General features: G+C 35.9%; 3 protein-coding genes across 7 annotated transcripts; all 3 read right to left on the reverse strand.

The window, feature by feature from the left end:
- Window positions 1–300: 300 nt before the first annotated feature.
- On the reverse strand, window positions 301–4,204 carry LOC111399973. The gene is made up of 3 exons (XM_023027455.1): window positions 3,822–4,204; window positions 3,632–3,674; window positions 301–735 (listed from the first exon to the last, which is right to left on the reverse strand). Exons 1-3 carry the CDS (start codon window positions 4,107–4,109, stop codon window positions 647–649), a joined length of 420 nt encoding a protein of 139 aa, XP_022883223.1. The 5' UTR covers window positions 4,110–4,204; the 3' UTR covers window positions 301–646.
- An 820-nt stretch (window positions 4,205–5,024) lies between these two features.
- Window positions 5,025–7,412, reverse strand: LOC111399979 (tubulin beta-2 chain). The gene is made up of 3 exons (XM_023027461.1): window positions 6,926–7,412; window positions 6,053–6,322; window positions 5,025–5,937 (listed from the first exon to the last, which is right to left on the reverse strand). The coding sequence occupies exons 1-3, from the start codon at window positions 7,317–7,319 to the stop codon at window positions 5,261–5,263; spliced, it is 1,341 nt and encodes a 446-aa protein (XP_022883229.1). The 5' UTR covers window positions 7,320–7,412; the 3' UTR covers window positions 5,025–5,260.
- A 1,960-nt stretch (window positions 7,413–9,372) lies between these two features.
- Window positions 9,373–19,111, reverse strand: LOC111399987. 5 transcript variants are annotated; one of them, XM_023027483.1, is made up of 7 exons: window positions 18,855–19,111; window positions 18,047–18,726; window positions 17,729–17,913; window positions 17,546–17,657; window positions 12,817–17,425; window positions 11,208–11,303; window positions 9,373–9,656 (listed from the first exon to the last, which is right to left on the reverse strand). In XM_023027483.1, exons 1-4 carry the CDS (start codon window positions 19,087–19,089, stop codon window positions 17,579–17,581), a joined length of 1,179 nt encoding a protein of 392 aa, XP_022883251.1. In that variant the 5' UTR covers window positions 19,090–19,111; the 3' UTR covers window positions 9,373–9,656; window positions 11,208–11,303; window positions 12,817–17,425; window positions 17,546–17,578. The 5 variants fall into 5 exon arrangements, with proteins under 5 accessions (XP_022883251.1, XP_022883246.1, XP_022883255.1 ...); XM_023027478.1 differs by having other exon boundaries at window positions 9,373–9,826; XM_023027473.1 differs by having other exon boundaries at window positions 9,374–11,303; window positions 12,817–12,905; window positions 15,438–17,425.
- Between the last annotated feature and the right edge of the window lie 3,755 nt (window positions 19,112–22,866).

Raw genomic sequence — 22,866 nt, forward strand, 5'->3', positions numbered from 1 at the left:
GAAGGAGAAAATCTGAAAATGTGACTGATAAAAATGTCTTTGAAACTCAATTTGTAACAAGAGGTATTGTCTCCACTTTTTCAAGTAGGAATTATATTGTTTTGATCTCCCGCTCATCGACTTAATGATGACCGAGCATGAGATCACACTAGACCACTTCAATTATGAGTCAAGTGATGCCAAACAAGATTTTATTAATCACATCTATCCGCCTTCATCCAACATAATGAGTTTCTATGGCACGCCTTGGCAGAGTAGTAGAAAACTGCATGTTACTCGAGCATAAAATTTTGCTAGAAGTTCAGAAACGCTATCTTTTTAATCCTATGGCAAACCAATGACAAGCCGAAAGACAGCCAAAAATTTATAGTAGAGTTGGACTTTCATCATTGTCCCAATAAATCTAATGCCGAGAAGTTAACAAGACAACTGATTGGGTGATAACAAAATCTCCATTTAATTGGATGACATGAACAAATTCAATAAAGATGCAGAGAAATTAAAGTTTCCCAATACCACTCCTGCACATTCAATTTGATTATAACTTCAACTGCAAAAGAACGGATATCATAAAGAAGATTGTCCAAACTGGTGGCTCAAAACAAATAGAATATCAAGCAGCTTGAACATCTGGTTTTGGGGTACTTTATTCTGCTTTCGTTGAGTTTGGTATGTACCTCCAGCAACGCTTGTGAACACCGCTTATTTTCTTGGGTGCATCTGCAGCTGACATGCCTGCATAACATATTCATTTCATAAAATATTGAGCTTTCTTATTGGGATAAGAAAAGACAAATCCGAAGCCATGAATGCATAATGAACAAGAGCAGAAAGCATTGACAAAGTCTCGACTTTTAGGTGTTTGAACTACAAAAAGCTGCAAATTTAATGATTTCTTGCACCAAGGAGAGCAGAGGAGCGGTAGGAACTTAGTAGGATAGCTTGGTTTTATTCAACTGTTTGATTTCAGGACTTGCTTAAGAATTACTTAGGATACTTTTCATGTAATTTTCTTTAATTTGGAGACGGCTGTTGCATTGCCAACGGTCCGAAAAAACATATTGAAATAGGAAACTAACAGGCGCTAAATAAGTCGTCTCATTATTATGATTTTGGCATGGCCTGTAGTACAAAGGATTCAACTCTAGGGTCTTAGGACACATTTCATGAAACATTTATTGAAAATACAAATGAAATTACCCCTTAGTTTTATCCAGTCCACATGTTGCTTTCTCGTCCTACACTGGAATCCAAACTCTGAAGAAACTCAACATTGTGACTTCTTGTACCATTAACCCCACCAATTTTAACATTAACTCAAATTCCCTTTCCTAATATCAATATATCAGTTTTGACTAATGATAGTTATGTAAACACAACTGAATTAATATGCACCAACACATAACAACCAACTCGCCATCTTATGGCATTCCTCGCACTCATTTGCATAAACCTTATATTCCTCGATATCTCAGAGCACATCATCACAGAAATACTACACCCTAAATTACGGAATGAAGATATATTAGTCATCTCAAACTGGCAATAAGATTTAGCTAACTAGACGTGTAAATGAACTTTTAGCTAATTAGAATGTGTAAATGAGCTTCATGGGCCGCTTTACTAAGTTAACCTCATGTGGAATGCTTCAAAGAATTAAATTACTTTTCCATTTAAATGGACGGTTGTTCTCCATCTGTCCTAGCTCACAATTGTCTGGCACTAGTCTCACCCATTTCTTAAACCTTTACTCAATGCCTCAGCTCCTCACCACAGAAATCAAAAGAACAGTTGCAACTTCCCACAATTTGTCTTCCTCTGTTCTATGAATGATTTGTCCCTTCTTATCGCCAACGTTTCACACCTATAAATGTGATAATTCTCTGGGGTAGCTAGTCCAACACAACTATGAGACATACCAGTTGATGTCTATGGAAAGGGTAACTAGCAAGTTTTGAATAAGCATCCTTCAAGTTATACAATGATATTGCATGTGATAAGTGATAACTCCAATATAGAAAAGAAAAATGATGTGATCATATTCCCACAATTTATATGTTGTGTGTTTAGTACTTCCATTGTGAGCATAACTTACGAGAATCTGCATCTGATATTTTTGGCAATCTTATTTATCTTCTTATCACCATTCTGCGGCATTCATTACACTAAAATTTATTTCCTACCTCTGACAGAGGAATAATAAGGACCATACAATAACCAAGACATTCAGCCTAGTTTGGATCAAGGAAATCAATGAGGAAAAAAGGGCAAAATATTAGGTAAATGTTTTTCCGTGTTTGGTTCCAACAGACAACAAAGGAGGCAGTAATTCAAACATACATTAGGGAAAACTTTTAATATACAGTATTTCCTTTTCAATTTTCTAATATTGAACTATTTTCAAGAAAATATTGAATTTAATTTTTGTTTTGCAAGTTCACACTTCTCCACCAATACGCTAAGTATCAAGAGAAGGGATATCATAGTCATGCAGTAGAAGACTCATCTGACTTGTAAATAAGCTTGGGGACATCTACACTATGTTATCTGCACTTCAAAAGAATTAGATATTGTTCTGTATCTATGCTTAGCTAGTAATCTTCCATAATTCCTGCCACTTATTTTACATAAAACTAAAGTGATTCAATACCTCAGCACATCATCATAGAAGCTGTACAACAAATCACGACTTCGACAACCAGTCTTATGGGAAATTTTAAGATTTATACCTCGTTTCTTTACAAAGGAAATGAAAATCCAAATATAAATAATGGAAAAGTTTAAGATTTATCCCTTGTTTTTTCAGTTTTCATAATATAATTATAGTTGAGAAATTTGTAAATTTGATTGGTGGGCACCTCAAATAAACAAATAAATAAATAAATAAATCCAAAATGTGTTTCTTGTTTTCTTCATCTTTCGTAGAACATAGTGCGGGAAGAAGAGATAATAGCCATCTCAAATTGACAACAGCACTTAAATAACTAGCACCTGAACTTCGTATGCCTCTCTGTTAATTCAACCTCATATTAGATGCTTCAAAGAATTAATACTTTACTCTTTATGAAGGAAATAGTTCTCTATCTATCCTAGCTTGAAATCTTTGGGCACTTGTTTTACCCATTTTACTACTAAGCAGAAGAATATGACTTATAGTTGAAAATGTACATATTGGCTATCGAACAAAGTGAAATATCACCATTGCGGTAAATGGGTCATATAAATAAATTAAGCAAAACCAAGATTGTAGGACATACGAGTGCTTCCAAGAAAGAGGCAATGCCCTCATTGATCGGAATAGTACTTGTCAGTCAAAACCATGTATTAAAATCCCTATTTAATATTAAGTAAGTTTTCAACTGTCATAAAGCTGCAGATTCAGCGTGTATCTATTTATCACTCAAATGCTTAAAATCCCTCTTATTCTCAAATCTCATGTATCAATAAATAGAAGTAAAAACATTAAATAAATTCGAAACAATTCATCCTCCGGAAATGTTGAACATTTTTCTCAGAACCGAACTGAGAATAATGACAGATAAAGCATACAAAAGAAGCCAAAACGAAACCAGTAATTTAAGGCTAGGGAAAAATAATAAAAAAAAAAGAACAAAGAAAAAGGAAAAGGTACCATCTTTGTGAACAATCCCCCAAGCTTTTCCGTGCCTTCCATCCTGCAAAAACCCAACGAAAACCCTTAAAACCTAGCTATACAAAAATAGTCCGTTTGACACATTCCTACAGAAACACACACATATATATAGTTATATTCACACATAAACATATAAGTTTGCATATGTGAAAAGGATAAAAGGCTATACTTTGTACAGGTTGATTTTTGTAATCTGATACGATATGCCAGTCCAGTGGGTTTTAGCCACGTGATAACCGAGGCCCCAATTGGGCAAAAACTGGGCCACCTCAAATAGGTTTTTCTTCTTCTTTCGCTTCGACTTGTTTGCTCGACCCTCAGCCGCCGCCGCCGCCGCCGCCGGCGGACTTGCCGTGGAAGCGGTGGTACTAGAGTTACGGAAAAGGTTGAATGAGAGCCTAAAATGGTTAGCCATTCTTTCCAGTGCCGATGCTCTGTTCATGAGGACAGCCGCCATTTTCACACTACGTCGCACTTTTTTCTTCTCTTCAGCTTCCCAAGTGGTCGCTGCCTAATAGCGTTACCCCTAGTTTTAAAATAAATTATTTTTGGGTAAACTTTTACTCTGTATCAATGCTGAAATGTGCTTCAATTTTTCCCAAAGTGATAACTACCCTTTAATATAATTTTAATCGAGTAATTATGCTTTAATTTACCAATTAACGGTTATAGATTATTAATTTCACTGTTGGGATCAATGATTCAAGAATTAATATCTCCCTCCTACTTTTTCTTGAAAAAGATATATTTTAATTTGATTTAAGCCCCCGTTTGATTCCCATTTTTTGGGATAAAATGCACTATGTAATAGTAGTTTTTTGGAGAATGTGTAGTTAAAAAAGTAAGAAATTTTTTTTGTAATACGTCTATAATTATTTTATTGAAAAATCTGCAGTTGAAAATAAGTTTTGAAAAAATAGGACTCAAACAAGGGCTAAATAAGATAAGTCCGTCCAATTCCACTAATCGACGATCAATAAATAAAATAAATGATGGCTATCACATAAAATCGTTGCTACTGACTTGAAAATAAATTTGACACCAATCTAAAAGATGAAAAGCAAACTTTGGTGTAGTGCACATATGAAGCCGAATCGATAGATTACTCATTGTCACGAAGGTATTCAGTCAAACAGCTCCTGAGAGGAAGTTGAGGAGTCTCAGGTATAAAGATGCAACAAACACAATCGTTCATGGTTTTGGTTTTGAGAAAAATTCGGTGATTGGTTGGATTCCCACTGGTTAACTGGGATAGCTTGTGAATAAATAAGAGATCGACCTTCTGTTTATCAAGACGGATCCAGGCTTCTTGGTAGGATTCACTAGATTAGGAATAAAGGCAGGGTTTAGAGTTTGTACACAAGAAACCCCGTAGAAAAAAAAATTAATTTCTGGAATGAAATTCGAAATTCAAATTCGAAGATATTGATAAAGTTTTAGCCAGTCACATAAATTGTTCTGTAAGCTGATAGCGACTACTTTCTTTCACTGCTAATTTCTTCCTAAAATCTGGAAAACTGGTAGTTGAGGTTACAACCACAGTAGAAATCAACTATTTCTACAACTACAAAGCAAGTTTCCCAATAATATCCCGTCACCATTTCAGCATCAATCATCGTACACTTCGTCTTCTTCATCGTCATACTCTCCCTCCTCGTCGGCTGTTGCATCTTGGTACTGTTGATATTCGGACACCAGATCGTTCATGTTACTCTCAGCTTCAGTAAACTCCATCTCATCCATTCCTTCACCAGTGTACCAATGCAAGAAAGCCTTCCTTCTAAACATAGCTGTGAACTGCTCACTAACCCTACGGAACATTTCTTGGATTGAAGTCGAGTTTCCAATGAATGTCGATGCCATCTTTAACCCAGTTGGTGGAATGTCACAAACAGTTGATTTGACATTATTTGGAATCCACTCAACAAAGTAGGAAGAGTTTTTGTTCTGGACATTCAACATCTGTTCATCGACTTCCTTTGTGCTCATCTTCCCACGGAACATAGCAGAAGCTGTCAAATAACGACCATGACGAGGATCAGCGGCACACATCATGTTCTTTGAATCCCACATCTGTTGAGTAAGCTCTGGAACTGTTAGAGCCCGGTATTGTTGAGACCCACGTGAGGTGAGAGGAGCAAATCCCACCATGAAGAAGTGAAGACGAGGAAACGGAATGAGGTTTACAGCAAGTTTGCGGAGATCAGAGTTGAGCTGGCCAGGGAATCGGAGGCAACAGGTAACTCCAGACATGGTTGCAGATATCAGATGATTCAGATCACCAACTGTTAAGTCAAAACAATTATTAAATTCAATTAAAAATACTCTACATTTTACGAATACTAACACCTTTACAATTAAGACAAACTGGTTATATACACATAAATTAAGAAAACTTACAGCTAGGAGTTGTCAGCTTCAGTGTTCGAAAGCAAATGTCATATAGTGCCTCGTTGTCAAGAACCATGCACTCATCAGCATTCTCTACAAGCTGATGAACAGACAATGTTGCATTGTAAGGCTCGACAACAGTATCAGAAACTTTTGGAGATGGGAACACCGAGAATGTCAGCATCATCCTGTCGGGATACTCCTCCCTTATTTTCGAAATCAACAGGGTCCCCATACCAGACCCTGTTCCTCCTCCTAATGAATGGCACACCTGAAACCCTGCATCCACACATTCCACAGCCGTAAGCGCATATACTCACAAAAGATATGTCCACATAAGTAGCATAAACACAAAAGAGTGGGCGCCATTTGCACAATTATCAAAGTGTGGAAGGAAAATTGGACCTTGCTGCGGTGCCAGGGTGGGGGTTCACAGAACGCCCACGAGCTCCTCACAACACGGGGGTGGGTCATTTTTTTAATGAGATGGGTCCCATGTGAAAGGGCCTGTAAAGACCCTGTAAAATGGAGACTAGCGAAGTGGAAAAATCCAGGAAAATTTCTATAGAACATTAACATACATAAATCATAGGTAAAATTCACCTGGTGAAATTTCCTTATATGGACAGGATAAGAGTGTATTTATAGCAAAAAAAATATTTTTTTCATAGACAATGATTCAAACAGCATGTAATCCAGAACTGAAATGAACACAATCACATTTTCAAATAATTTATATGGGTTTTTAATATGAAGGAACAGAAACATATTTTCATATATTTTATATGGGTTTGAAAAGAGATTTAGGAACCAATACAAACGTTAAATATTTGTACAAGACAAATTCATTATCATATCTGATAGAAACAAAAACACGAATACCTTGAAGGCAGTCGCAATTTTCGGCTTCCTTCCTTACAACGTCTAGAACAGAATCAATAAGCTCTGCACCCTCAGTGTAATGCCCTTTAGCCCAATTGTTTCCAGCCCCAGACTGACCGAAAACAAAGTTATCAGGCCTGAAGATCTGGCCATAGGGGCCGGATCGGACGCTGTCCATGGTACCAGGTTCCAGATCCATGAGCACAGCTCGAGGAACAAACCTTCCGCAACTGGCCTCATTATAGTACACATTAACCCTCTCGAGCTGGAGATCCGTGTCCCCATGGTACCGTCCGGTGGCATCAATCCCGTGCTCTGCGCACACCACCTCCCAGAATTTGGCACCGATCTGGTTACCGCATTGGCCTCCTTGAATATGAAGAATTTCACGCATTTTTCTTTGTTTTTCAGAATTACAGAGAAAAAGAGAGAATAGAGATCCTAGAAATGGAAGAGTTAAAATGAGGAGAGATAAATGGAAGTTAATGGTAGGATTTATATAGAGAGAGGGATTTGGGTAAATATAGGGTTTTTTGAATGTCCAACGGCTAACGTTTTGAGTTTGAATTTTGAAATTTGAATTTTTCAAATTGATGGGAGACAGATGGCATAGGACTTCGAGGGTGTGTAACGGATAAATCCAACGGTTTAGATTGGTTGTGGCTTTGACCATTAATTGCCATTTTCATCATTTTGTAGTATATTTTCTACGGATGATGATGATACGACAATGACGATGATACGACAATGACGATGATGATGATTATCCATAGAGAGGAGGTTAAGAGGTTCACTGTTTGGCGACAATTAATTTCATTTTAAAAAGTTTTGAATAGTATTTTTTGAGAGTATATGTGATTAAAAAATATGAAAAAAATATAAATTTACATATAAAATATTTTATTATGTAAATATGTTGTTAAAATGATCCCGTAGAAAAAGATTTTTAAAATAGTGGAAATCAAACAAGGACAATTTTTAAATTACACATTTCATTTATTGTTATCAAAAATCTATTAAAATTTTTAGAAGGCCTAGTTTTTATAAAATATATTTTGTAAAGTGTGATTTTTTAAAGAATATGTAACTAAATGTTATACGCCAAAATATTATATATAAAAATTGTACACTTGAAACTGAGTTTTAAATAATTTCTCAAGCTCTAAATTTAGTGTGCGTGAGCCATGCTATTTTTGAATAATGTATTTTGAAATAATGAATTGATGAAGAATATATGATTAAAAAATAAAGAAAAGTTTTGAATTTACATATAATATTATTTTATTAATATCAAATTATTGTTTAAAAATATTTTTTCCCCCCAAATAATGCGAGTCAAATACGGCCTTAAACCTATTTTCCCAAATAATGCGAGTCAAATTTAGTGTGCGTGAGCCATGTTATTTTTTAAGAATGTATTTTGAAATAATAAATTGATGGAGAATGTATGATTAAAAAATATATAAAACTTTTGAATTTACGTATAATATTATTTTATTAATATCAAATTATTGTTTAAAAATATTTTTTTCCCCAAATAATGCGAGTCAAATATGGCCTTAACCTATTTGACTCGTGTAAATGAACTATTTATTAACATTTCAATCACTTTTTATCTATACATTTTAAAAGATCCACAATTATTATCAACTTATTTAGTACTCAATTTTATCCATTTATAGCCCTCGTTTGTTTCTCATTTTTGAAAAAATGAGAATGAAAAATATAGTTGTTATGGACTCTACACAAGAGATAAAAATTCAAATTTAGTGATTTAATGTGATGGATAACGGCCATATTTTTCATTTTAATGAAGAAATAATGGGAATCAAATAGGATGAGTTGAAAAAATCTATAATTGAAAATTTTCAACCATGGAAAAATTAACTTCAAAACTCGAACTTAAAAAATTACAAATAAGCATTAAGAGGGTTAAAGATTGGGACTTAATCTATTAACATAAATTAAATCATATATAGGGCATATTCGGTACTAATTATAAAAATCAATTTTTTGACCGTAAGAGAAAAAAAGTGAATACCACCAATGAATGAAAAAATAAAAAATGACGACTGGATATGTTGAGTAACGATAAAAAAAATTTGATTTTTTGGCCTCAAAAATCAGAACCAAACGGGTGTACAAACTTTTTATACACTAATTTCTCCAAAGTTGAGTGCTAACTTTGAAAAATGCTAAATTTCAGGTCTGCTGCTTCACAAGAAAAACAAAAAACCCACCTTTGATCGATGAAATTTGGTTACAACCGAGGGGCCTAAAGTTGGAATACAATTACCAAAATCAGTATCCGTTAAGTATTCTAAATAATTTGGATATAAAAATTAATATTAGAAATCTAAATTATATAATGCTTCAAAACTAATCCAACTATTAACCATTACATTAGAGTCAAATAGAAGAAATTGAATTATTATTGAATATAATTAGTTAAAAATTAATATATGTTGCATAAATGATTATCTTTAAAACCAATACATTGTCAAAATAATTACTCATATTCCTACAATAACCAAATATATAAAGCATATTCGGTCATGCCAATATATATGCCTGCGGCAACTCTTACAATGAAACACTACGAAAACTCGACCACATAACAGAAACAGGCAATAATAAAGTACAAGAGCTTTGAGGAATTCTGGTGATCTTAGCCGGTTGAAGATCCTACTGAAACCGTACATTGTAGACAAAAGGCCTCGAGATGATCCTACTGAAACCATACAGAGACAAAACAAGGAACGCTTCAAAGTACATTAGCATTCTACACACAAAGAGGAGCATTTTATAAACCAGAGGATGTTCTTTCAGCCATAGCACGTTCCTTGAATGAAAACAGCATATCTGACACCGAACCTTGTCCTATGACGATTCAAGATTATCCTAGTTCACCAAGTAGCTTAAACATTTTAAGAATCATTTGCCAAAGCTAAGGGTTAGCAGGCTACTGAATAATAAGTACTCACCCCTCAGAACATTATTTTCCGATATTCCAAGAAACTAGCTGAAATACTACAATAGTAGCTAAAAGCTTGCATTTTCATGGCATGCCAAGGGAAGAAAATTTCAAGCCAATTTCAACAACAAAGACACCAAATAAATAAATAAAAATTTCACATTCTCTAAGAAATGTGCCTCAACAACAAAGTGATTCATTGTCACATAATGGGGCATTTGACAAAGACTTCTGCTCTTGCTTCTTGTATAAGAATTTTCTGAGCAAGCTACCTTAGGCTAGCTTCCTCTAAAAACCCTTCTAGCTAGAAAAAGTGATTTAAAAAAATTATCAGAACATGTTCAAAAGCATCTTCTTAGTCTCAAAAAAAGCCCTACCAAATGGGCCGTATAATTCCTAGTATCTATTTTCCTATTTTCCCTTTTTATTCTTCTTATGAAATTAAGCTTCGAACATAGGAGTTCCTAAGAGTAAGTTTCGGAAAAAAGAACAGATTGCATGGAAAATCCTTCAGAAAGTTATCACTACATTTTCCAAATTGCGAGGACCAGTGAAACCAAAAACCAGATTGACCTACAGGTTGCCTGGAAAATAATTCAGAAAGTTCTCCCTTTGAAACCTTTATATTCCTGTTCTCAAAAGTTCAAAAATACCAATAATATAATACAAAATAACCCCCACCGCCCAAGACCTTCACAGTACAAACCCAATATGGTTTATCCTGATGCCTAACTTCTTACGGCTACCAACCAAAAAACTACGTTTTTTATTTTTTATTTTTTATTTATTATTATTTTTTTTTATGTGTCGGTAGCTATAGGTGTATTACAGATGGTAAGCACACTCATGAAGTGTTTAGGCAAAGGTCAAATAAGGTTGAAAAACTGAAGAAGCTGGGGGCAATGAAGAAACCAGTGCATTGGGGAAGGACTACAAAACTAAGAATCTAGCACATCATGGAAACCCTAGATTATTTAAATTAGTTAGCCAACACACGAATAAGCTGCACAAAGATCTCCGGCCCAGCAATAAACTATATTACAGGGTTTGTCAAAACATAGCCCCTATATGGTGGGGATTAAAATCTGATTTTTTTGTAAATTTAGATAGAAGTTGATGAAATGTGTCGATAAAAAGTTGTGAAACCCATAAAATATGTCGTTGAAATGAATTGTTGATTTTGACTTAGATTAAAATCCAAATTTTAATCGGTATCAAACAGGAGCGTAATATCTTATTTCTCCAGACATATCTCGTGACTAAGGATATTGTTAGAAGCAAGTGAAATAGAATTAATACGAGACTTACCAAAAACAAAGAATTGAATTCTGCATCCACAAGGAGCTCCTCAATCGCAATCTTCAAACCCAATTGGAATTCGGAGTAATTGGAAGCAATGGAAAACTTGAATCAAAGACAGAGCAAAAGGAAATTAAAAGAAAATTAGGAAATGACAAGCCCCTGAACAACTATTTCTCAAACAGAAATTCAGAAAGAGAATTGTAGACTTGTACAAAAAGTGAAGAGCTACAACTGTACTAGATCAACTCAAGGAATGGATTCACAGATTTTAATCACTGATTTTGAAAAGTGCCCTAAAGAATCTAAAGAAACCCACAGTTCCACCCTCTTTCTCTAACATTCTTATTTCAATCCATATTTGTCATCCACAAAAGTAATGCAGAACACGTCTCTTGGCAAAGAAAAAACTCCTTAAAAACAATGTAGTGTTCCTCAAGCAACGAGATGATGGATCCATTATCAAAAAACAGCCGATTTTACGTCTTAGGCAAGCCTCACAATAAGACTTCATTAAGTGCCTTGAAGATTATTCTTTCAGTGCCATTTGTCCAGCCTGTAACTCAACTTGCTGACACACACACCCCTCAAGGCCTAAGCCCTTGGGGGCACTAAGCTGTTTGCTTGTTTGTCTTGCCCATTTAAATGGTCTTAGCCTTCTGGTATATTTCAAGGCCCAGAATCAAATATGTGTTAATATGAAATGACCAAAGCTTTCATTATTGCTATGCTCTGCATCGTTTCCCTATTCCATGAATATGATATCGATCTAGTGTGATGTATGGACTATATGACAAAGATGGAGTATTTATATTGACTGGTTTCCGGTTTCCTGGACTACTTTGAACACAATACGCTTAAAACTGGATGAGAATTGTAGAATAGAATAGAGCAAGAGAAGTATGTCCTTGCTTCCTACATATCAATTTTTATGAACCCCACAGCAGGGTGAAGTTGCAAATTTTGAATGATAAACCACCAAGAAAATGGCAAATTTAGCATTATCCATACTAAGTTTATCAAATTAGATTATTAATTTTGCTGAGTTATTGTTTGTCATATTTGGTTTAATGTTTTGTTACGAGTATATTTTGTATTTTTTCGAATTATTGATTTATGTCGAGTCAGCTTATGCCTCCGCATAAATGCAATAGGCACTGGTCTTTTTAAAAACGGAACATCTGAAAGCTCATTGATCAGCTTGTCACACTTCAAAATCTAAAGTTCTTTGTGCTTCGCAAATCCCAATTATACACAACAAACTTAATTTTTCAAGTATTTCTCTCAAATATGGGTGCAGCTGTTCCAAACTTTCAAATAGCAATAAACCCCTCACACGTCAAACGGAGCATACAATGACATTAGACTTTAAATTCAGCTGTGAGCTTAAAGAAACGTAGATATGACACGACTTAGATCGAACTTAATTAACTTATGGCAATAAGTCCAGGAAACTCACAGACAAACAACCTAATAATTTCTCATGTTTCGATAAAACTAGAAATTGTGTGAGGCAGTTCAAAAATATTCTGAGGGTCGTAAAGGATAATTCAATAAGCTGAAATTAACATAACAATACGCTACCAAAACAAATGTATTGAACCAAACATATCCTTACCCCAAAAGGACTTGTGAGCAAAGCTTTGCTTAACTTTGAGCTTTTATCTCTTTAGCTTCCCAAAGAAAGACAGGATGAGTTGAAAAGATCTATAATAGAGAAATTTCAACCACGGAAAAAATTAACTTCAAAACTCGAACTTAAAATTACAAATAAGCATTAAGAGGGTTAGAGATTGGGGCTTAATCTATTAACATAAAAGTTAAAAATGATACCTGGAATGTATCCTTCAAAATTTATGAACTGAAATCCAACATTAATCGACTATATCTATTTCCTAGACGGATAACGAAAAGATAGGATAATTGTTTCCTAAGCTGTTCTAAAGCTAGAAGTCGCCAAGCAGTTTCGGCAGAGTATCTGACCATTTTGGTGTGTGTAAAGATTACACTACGAAAAAATTGGTCACTGCCATGTGGACTCAATTTTACTCACCTCTATTGAGATAGAAGAATTAAAACAAACCTCATGATGTATACCAAGTCCATTCCACCAATACGAGCCTTATGGCCCCTCGTTTACAAACCAAAACATTGTTTTTCCATTCCAATATGCTCAAAATAGTTATTAGGGATGCCCTATACTTTGATCGATTGACCGAAATAGGGATTTGCATGGGGCATCGCGGGTTGCATCTTAGATTTTAATCCTTGGGCGATAACTATTGAAGATTTAAGACTTTCTATAGCTCTACTGTTTCACCAGACGTTCATGGTTGAATACTTTCAGCCACTGACATCCAGAACACAAATTCAAAAGGCTTTTATGGACCATAAAAATTGGAATAAACAACCTCCTTCAGTTTGCATATTATTGAAGTTTTTTTTGGGTGATCCAACACTCTTCTTAAGAAACACACCAGCAACCCTAAATCTTTATTTTACATAATCACAGCCAAATAGAATAACCTTTCCAAGCATAGTTCAAACTAGCAGTGGACAATATCTTGATACAATTACATTAGGTTACCAGAAGATGTGAGTCAATTCATGAAAGCTTGTAACTACTCCAAAGTTCATGTTTTCAACCAAGTTTTTAAGCAATCATAACTAGATAACTTTCATTCATAATTCGTGCTCGACCACCAATTATGTAGTTAGTTCTCAGAGTCTCATATTTATTTAGGTTTAACTGTTGTATAGCAAATTGATAGTTTGAAATTTAAAGGTTTCCAGCAGCAATTATATACTTCCAGAGCATTTAACAAGCTGGTTTTCGTTAGATTTTTAACTAAACAAGAAAAAGTAGTATAAAAGTACAAGACAAGGTATCTAGAACCCTATAACATATGTAAAACAAAATAAGGCCAGAAATCCTAGAGAGCTACAAGCCGAATCATCTAAAGAGTTTTTTTCAACCTAGTTGGACATCTACCAGCCCTATTGTGCTTAGCTAGGAAACGAAAGGATACCCATTACAATATTTCAATTTTATTTACCTTAAATTTGAATCTCTTCACTATATTAAGTGGCCAATTTTGTCCAAGAGTATGCAAGATTAGTATTCTTTTCAGGTAAATCCATTCCGGTGAAATTTAATTTTAGCCAGGGGGTGCATAAATATGTGTACCCATTTTATCATGATAATTTCTTATATGTATTCCTTTTGAAGAAGACATGATATAATAGATTGTCCTAGACTCTTATATGGATAGCTAGACCTTATCAAGCGGTGCCACTAAGACATATGCATTCTGGAGATGTGAAACCATTGATTTTATCTCAATGAACCAAAAAAAAAATGCAGTGTTACTAACTGTGACACCATTTCAGTAGAACTGGAAGAGGGAGGGTAAACAATAACTATCCATAGGATATTGCTGCTTTGAATCTTTCAATAGCTTTGCAATTAACAAAATGGAGTGGTTAATATTGACGGCCCTAAAATTTACGGGAATAAATATTATCATTGTTTCTTGTTGTTCAGATATTTGCAGCATCAAGTCTAATTGAATACTAGATTTCCACTTTGCTTATGATACTTAATGTCACTACCCTCTATATTTGCTAATTTTATGGGACTCCTAGACTAGTAATGAAATCCCATACTTGTTATGAAAGAGCAGCCAAAATAGTAAAATACCAGATTCAAGTTACAAAATATCCATTTTATAAGGTACTACTTAAAAAAAATTAAAAAAGTTTAAAAAATTTAGACAATCTCTAACAATTATTTAATTCCAGATAATTCTTTAACCGGGCACTACCACAACAGCTACTTTTTCATAATCAAACTCCAGCAAATAAAAGTACCCAAAAACCTATCACAGAACCTACTGATTTAGCAATTAGTAGATAGTCGCCATTTAAAATATCCAATCTCTGTTAATGAATATGCCCTTTATTTGTAAATAAAGCATGTAACGTCATGAGTAGCATTCGAAATCCAATCTTGTTAACCCGAACTAATATACCCTTTGCATACTTATATCAAACATTCAATTAAAAGCAGATTAACTTTCTAATCAGTTCATCTGCAGTCAGTTAAACTCAATTCTCCATCTAGACTCAAGTGAAAATCTTGATGGACTTCAAAAAGCCAAATGATGAGAAGCACAGAGATAAAAGAAAAGAAACTGGAAATGAAATTGAGAATAATTTCCAAGGTAAGAGCTAGCCAACCTAACAGCAGATCAAAATCAAATGAAATTTACTGTCACCAGATTCAGCAGTCCCAGGAACAGGTACGGTGGCAGAATCTCAGATTAACATGGAAGCATACAGCACTTGACCATCACCTTTAACCCAAAAATGAGAGCTTGCCGAGAATATGAAAAAAGAAGGGAGACATTAAAGGCGTAATAAAATGATGGATACTACTAGAACAAATTAACAGTGAAAGACCAAAACTTCAACATGATGAATTGCACTACACACAACAAAAGCCCCAATATCCAATCAACTCAGAATTTGGTGGCAATAATGTCTCAACACAAACTGCACTTTATCCACTGTAGACTACTTTAATATTAGCCTGACAACCACCATAATGAAGCTCTGAAAGCATTTCTTAGTTCCCAAGTGTGCATATCAATAGCAAGACATTTTTCATTCTATAACATTCAAATCTAACTCCACCTATTCATCTTCCAAACTGGACCCAAGCCCAGGTTACGAGAGTTGCATTAGGTTGTCGACCTACATAAAACTCTCACATTTTGTAATATGAATGTTTTTGTTGTATAACATTTACCATCTCCAAGACCTTGTACAACTCTGAATCTCCATCCATCAAAATACGACGTTACATCATGACCTTGGAATTATTTTCTATGGAAATCAATAAGAGAGCTCTTTATTAAAGAAAGGCATGACATTCATCTTCACAAAGAATTAGAGCATCTTTGAGAGTGCTTGTGATGATCCCAAAAAAAGCTCCTTATGCTCCCTTAATAAATTTAATAGTTTAACTTCAAGAATATTAAATGTGGAAAGAACGAACGTATGGCTAATAAGCATTTCAAATTGTCCATATATCACATCACAAAAACAAGTTAGAGAAGGTTTATGTGCTGCCTCACAGTTCATTTAGTTAGTTTTGCATCTAACTTTTTAGTATCAATGGCAAAGGGAAAATGCAAACGCATAGACTGAAGCAGGGATATAGTAATACTCTTTGAATAACACTAGACAAAATAAAACTTTGCGTATAGATACCATTCTTGACATTTTAGCATGGCAACATGTTAGATCAAATCAAATCTACTCGACATAATTTAGAAATTTTCATGCTGAGCTTAGGCAAGAATATTACTACATATATGTTTCTATGTATGTGGCACATGACAAACAGGATAGGATAGTCAGATTGATGATAAATACACATTCAACAACTTGTTATGCCCATTCATCCACATTTTTTCTCAAGCAAATAAAAAACATTACTCGATTAATCCACCAGGAAGTTATTTTATAATTTTCTTTAAGCACATCAACCCACTCCCAAAAAAATGCCCATTCAACCATATTTTTTTCTCAAGCAAATCAAAAACATTACTAGATTAATCCACCATGAAGTTATTTTATAATTTTCTTTAAGCACATCAACCCACTCCCAAAAAAATGCTTAAATAGATCAGAATAAAGCCCAAAAAGTTCCAGTAAGAGCACACTCTGTCAGAGAATCTCACAATGAAACTCATATTATGCCTATGTTTAGCCCCCATTTTTTCAAAACTCAGTTTCAACTAAACATTCTTTCATAAAATAATTTTACACATGAATAAAAAACTTTTCCTTCTTTTCTAAACACATTCTCCAAAAAAATCACTATTCCAAAATACATTTTCTTACCAAAATGGTGCTCAAAAAGGGGTCATATCAAGTGCACTCTATAGTCTATCATTTATTCAACAAAAGTTCAAATATATGGAGGGGGAAAATAATAGTGCTAAATGAAAAGAGAATAATGCCAAGAACCGTACGAAAAAATACATTTGTCCATGACTTAACGAAAAGTCAATTAAGTAAGAAGTGCAGTACAGATTTAAGTAGAATAATTATTCGACATATAACCGTCCAATATGAAATAAAGATGTCAAGAACAAAACAAACTTAACTGCGACAGTAATTTCACTTCCAAAAACCATCTTCATAAACAGGGCAGCAACCTGAAACAATGAAACTAGCATAAACAATACTGAAATTGGACAAGAGACATTTAAATGCAAATCACCTAATTCACTAGGATGTAGTGAAACTACAGATCATTTACTGACAAGAAAACTCACATGCTCACTCCCAGTAAAAGCGTAAATTGGGATTCAGAGCTTGTTCCCATGACCTTCATAACCAATGTTTCTTGTCTTCCCCAACTCCTCACGTGATGCACGACCGGATGATCTACATAGTGATGATAAAATTGATGATTTTCACAAGTAGTATACCAGTATAATATAAAACTTGCTACTTACTTCGGTTTCCTTTTACTCCGCTGTTTGATGCTTATAACCAGATCCATAGCCATCTTCTGGTGTTCCAGTGTTTGTGCATGCATGTCTAGGCCTTCCACCATTTCACAATCAGTCCTGCATATACGGCACCACCCCATGCTTATGGACTTCCTCTTCCTTGATTTATCAAAAGAATCTACAATACCCTGAAAAGATACAGCAAACATAACAAAAAGTTCATCCCCTAACTCAGCAAAACAACAAATCAGAAGAATTCAGAACTGGCAGAGAACCCACAGATTCAACATTTACAGCAAAAGGTTCGGAATTAGAAAATACCTGGAGTGAATAGTTTCTCCTAAAACCTGGTTCCCCAAGATGTGGAAGATTAGAAACGGGGCCATAACCAGCAGGCTCACCCATGTGCGAATGAGTAGACAAATTACGAGGACCCAAAAATTCACCTCTCCTAACTTGGGCCGACATGACATCTTGCCCGAAAATGTCATCCCTTGTATGGTTGAGGAGAGGAGCAGGAGCCATATGCTCACCAAATTTAAAATTCCCTGGACCCTCCACGTCACCTCTCCACATGTGCTTAGACAAGTGAGGAAAACTGCCATCACAACCAACTGGATCTGAAGGTAGATTAAAAGATCTGGATCCATCACCAATTCTACGTGCTTCCACACCATCAATCTCATTAAGGGCCGAGTGGCCATGAGGAATAGTCGAAATGCTTCCAAATCCACGCGAAGAAATGCCCTGATATTCTCTATCTGGACTTCGGGGACGAAAATGTGTCATGTGATCACCACCAAATTCAGGGCCGGGTGCAAACAAATCTGGATGCCCACGTCCGGGGCCTACCCTTCCTTTATTATTGCCATTATAAGGAAGTGTCAAATCTCTTTCTTTACCAATATTTGAGAGCAAACCAGCAGGAGGATGGTGGGAAGGTAAAAATCTTGAAGGTGGACCACCACCACCAGCATGACGCCTATCAAAAGGCCTCACTGCTGCATTCACATTCAAACACATGAGAACAACAACCAGAAATATATGCCAAGTAAGAACTCCAAATTTGAAAGCAGGTTATATTCCAAATGAAATTAACCATAAATTGTGGAGATTTTTTCAATCTTACCTGGGTCGTGGGGATGAGTAGTCTCCATCTGAAAGGAATTCGAACAATCGCCACCCAAGGCCTTGAATTTTTCATCATGCAACCGAAATGTAGATGAGTCAGTACCTGCTCCAGTATTCGATGGAATGGGTTCAGCTCCATGAAGCCACCCTAGAGAACTCCTTTCAGGTTCATTTGACCTAACTGGATGAGGACCAAAGCGAACTTCAGGGCCAAGTGGAGGAGCTTTTCCCATTATCCCCCCATGTGGATCAACATAAACAGGAGCCAGCACAGTTGGGGTGGCCCTTGAGGAGCAGAATGCAGTTCGAAGCTTCCAGGTCGAGGACCTAGTTGATGAGGTCCCCTTCCAAAATGGGCGTTTGAGCCTGGATCGGGGATCCCACTGAGGGGTGCATCAAAGGGCTGCTTCAGAAGTGATGACTGAAGCTCAATTTGGTTATGAAATTGGCCAAGCTGCAGAAGTCCTGCTCCTTGAGACTTTATCATTGGTTGAGGATGCCCCTGAACTTGCGGTCGATGTGGATGTCCATCTGTATGAGAGCCCTTACCGGGATCAGCAGAAGATAGTCCCGCATCTGTTGCTTTTTGCAACTCCTGCTTCCAATGTTCATGAGGTTCTATCTGTCGCGAAGAATCACGATATACCAAAGAATGTATCTCATCTTTCTGGGCATCATAGGTGGCATACTGCTGATGAGTGTAATTCACTCATTAAACTAAAGCTTCTAAATTACGTTTTTTGATTTATTTTTGGACATTTTTGAACGTTTTGATGTGTGTATTCGTGTTGTTTTGTAGTTTGGACAACTCTTGAGAAAATATCACAATTTGGAGTTTATGATGAGCAAAAATGATGATCATTGAAATGGAGCATAAATAAGCAAATAGTGAAGAAGATTGAAATGAAAAATAGGCTTGGAAAATGAATGAGAGTATTGCACGGAAGTACCATGGGCGCCACGATGCACAAAAGAAACCAATGATCCAGCAGTGGGCTTGGCGCCACAGCGCCAGACCTGGGCGCCATGGCACCCAACGAGAGGAAACAGGAGCAGTAGCATTGGCGCCACGTCGCCGAATCCCGGAACGCATAAAATTCGAATTTTTAATTATTTCTCGGCCCAAAAATCGTACCCTAACCATTGAGGACTCCTAGAGAATATAAATACCAAGATGAAGACCTAGATGAGGGGGTTAGACGGCTGAAGAGGCAAAGAAAGCACCAATTGAGAGAAGATTGACCCGATTTGTAAAAGAAATCAAGCAGCAAACTGAGTTTTTTCTTATCTTTCTCTTCTCTATGCACTTTAGTTTGTATTTCATTGCGTTTTTCTTCTCCACCATGAACTAAACTTTTAAATCTAGGGTTTGATGTAACCTATTTGAGACATAATTTAATTTCTTTATAGTATTTCCATTTATTTTTTCAGAATTGATTTGTATTGTTCTTGCTTAATGCTTTCAGTTGCCTAATCACCAATTGAATGAATTGATGCTCGAGAGAGGGAAATTTAGGCGTGATCTAAGAACAAAATAACCTAGATTTGTAGGTTTCGAGAGAAAGTGCAAATCTTTGAGGGTAAAACAAGAACCAAGTGCTTGATAATCTTTATATATTTAATTCGGAATAGAGATATTGAGGTTAAAATATAGAGATATGTTCTATTTGACGCTCGAGAGAGGGAAATATAATTAATTTATGATTCTTGCCTATGAATTCGGGAAATAGTTGATAGAAATATCTATAGGGGTTGAGAATTATGTCGATAATATGGTGAAATCACTCCCTAGAAATTACGTAATTCTGATTTAATCTTTAGAAATTGCCTCACTTCCTTGCATTATTTAATTCATCGACATTAGCTTAGCATTCAAACATCAATTTAACATCCGATTGTCTAGATAAAGTAAACGCAGACACAATTATAGTACTCAGTGGAAGTCGAATATCAATCCCTGTGGGTTTGACACTTTTCAATTCCTTAATATACTACAAAACTTGACGCCGTATGCTTGCGGTTTAATCACATTACATAAAACTCGTGGCAAGTTTTTGGCATCGTTGACGGGGATTGATTCATTCGAATTCAATTGATATTATTACAAATCGGTGTTCATTTTAATTTAGCTTTTAATTTTGATTGTAAATTTTTTTATTTTGTGTCTATCCCTATAAGATTCGTTGTGTTTATTTTCAACTGTTTATGCGAAGGGCGAGAAATCTGAACTTACTACCTGTTGATCCTGAACCAGAACACACATTTCACATTCTAAGAGGCATACAAAGAAACGAATGGGAAGCAATGGCGGAACAGGAAGCAAGAGCGGCTAATGAGGATAACCAATATAGAGCTATTCGTGACTACATAAAGCCCGTTGTCAATGACAATTATTCCGGCATCGCACGCCTAGCAATTGCTGCAAACAACTTCAAATTGAAGCCAGGGCTGATACATATGGTGCAGCAGAATCAGTTTGGGGGTGCTACAACAGAAGACCCAAATGCTCATCTTGGATCCTTTTTGGAAATTTGTGACACGGTGAAGATGAATGTGGTCACTGAAGATGCAATTAGACTTCGCCTATTCTCTTTCTCTTTGAGGGATAAAGCAAAGGTTTGGTTCCAGTCAATACCGTATGGCTCAATTACAACTTGGGATGATTTGGCTAAGAAATTTCTCACCAAGTACTTTCCACCTTCTAAATCGGCTCAACTTCGCAGTGAGATTAGCCAATTCAAACAACTCGACTTCGAGTCATTCTATAAAGCCTGGGAAAGATTTAAAGACTTGCTTAGGAGACGTCCTCAACATGGGTTCCAGAAATGGGTGTAAATTGAGATATTTTATAATGGGCTAAATGGGCTGACAAGGACTATGGTAGATGCAGCTGCGGGAGGCATTTTAATGGCTAAAACAGCAGAGGCTGCCTACGCTTTATTGGATGACATAGCCACCAACAGTTACTAATGGCCAAGTGAGAGATCGAGCGTAAAGAAAGTAGCAGGACTTCATGAAGTGGATCCTATGACAGCACTAGCAGCTCAGGTTACATCACTCACAAATTAGATAGTCAGGCTTACTACTCAAGGGAATCAACAGAAGGCAGATTCAGTCATGAGTGCTTCTTCATCACACCATGAAACAGAAGTTGCAAACGAGCAGACTCAATATGTAAACCGCAGAAACTACAATCAAAGAGGAAATTACTAGGCTAATCACTATCATCCAGGGCTGAGAAATCATGAGAACTTATCATATGGCAACAATAGAAACACACTTCAACCTCCACCTGGATTCAACACTCAGAATTCTGAAGGGAAACCATCCTTGGAAGACATACTTGGGACATTCATCTTTGAAAAAAGGTCACGCCTCAACAAAGATGAATCACGATTGGATAATATTGAAATGCATGTGCCCAACATGGAACCACAATGAAGAATCTTGAAGTGCAGATTGGTTATTTGGCTACCTCAATGAAATCTCAACAATAAGGAAAATTTTCAAGTGTTACAGAAGTCAACCCGAGGGAGCACTGTAAGGCTATTGTATTGAGGAGTGGCAAACAAGTTGGAGAAAGTGAACCCACAGAAGGAAGTAACCCCACACCTGACAAGGAGGGAGAACAAGTGGTAGTAGAGTAAGAAAAGCATGCCAAAGGAACAAAGACAGCTCACATACCTTATTCTATATCCTTCCCTAATAACCCACCGATTCTCACACTACCACTTCCATTTCCACAACGTTTCCAAAAGAAAAAGTTTGATGATCAATTTGCTAAATTTTTAGAAATTTTCAAGAAAATTCACATTAACATTCGTTTTGCAGATGCTTTGGAACAAATGCCAAACTACGCAAAGTTTATGAAGGAGGTGACGTCAAAAAAGCGAAAATTTGAGAAATATGAAACAGTGAAATTAACAGAGGAATGCATCATTATACTTCAGAAGAAACTACCTCAAAAGAGAAAAGATCCGGGCAGTTTCACTATTCCCTACACTATTGGA

Source organism: Olea europaea, chromosome 1 (assembly GCF_002742605.1).
Source record: "Olea europaea var. sylvestris chromosome 1, O_europaea_v1, whole genome shotgun sequence".
Classification (NCBI taxonomy): domain Eukaryota; kingdom Viridiplantae; phylum Streptophyta; class Magnoliopsida; order Lamiales; family Oleaceae; genus Olea; species Olea europaea.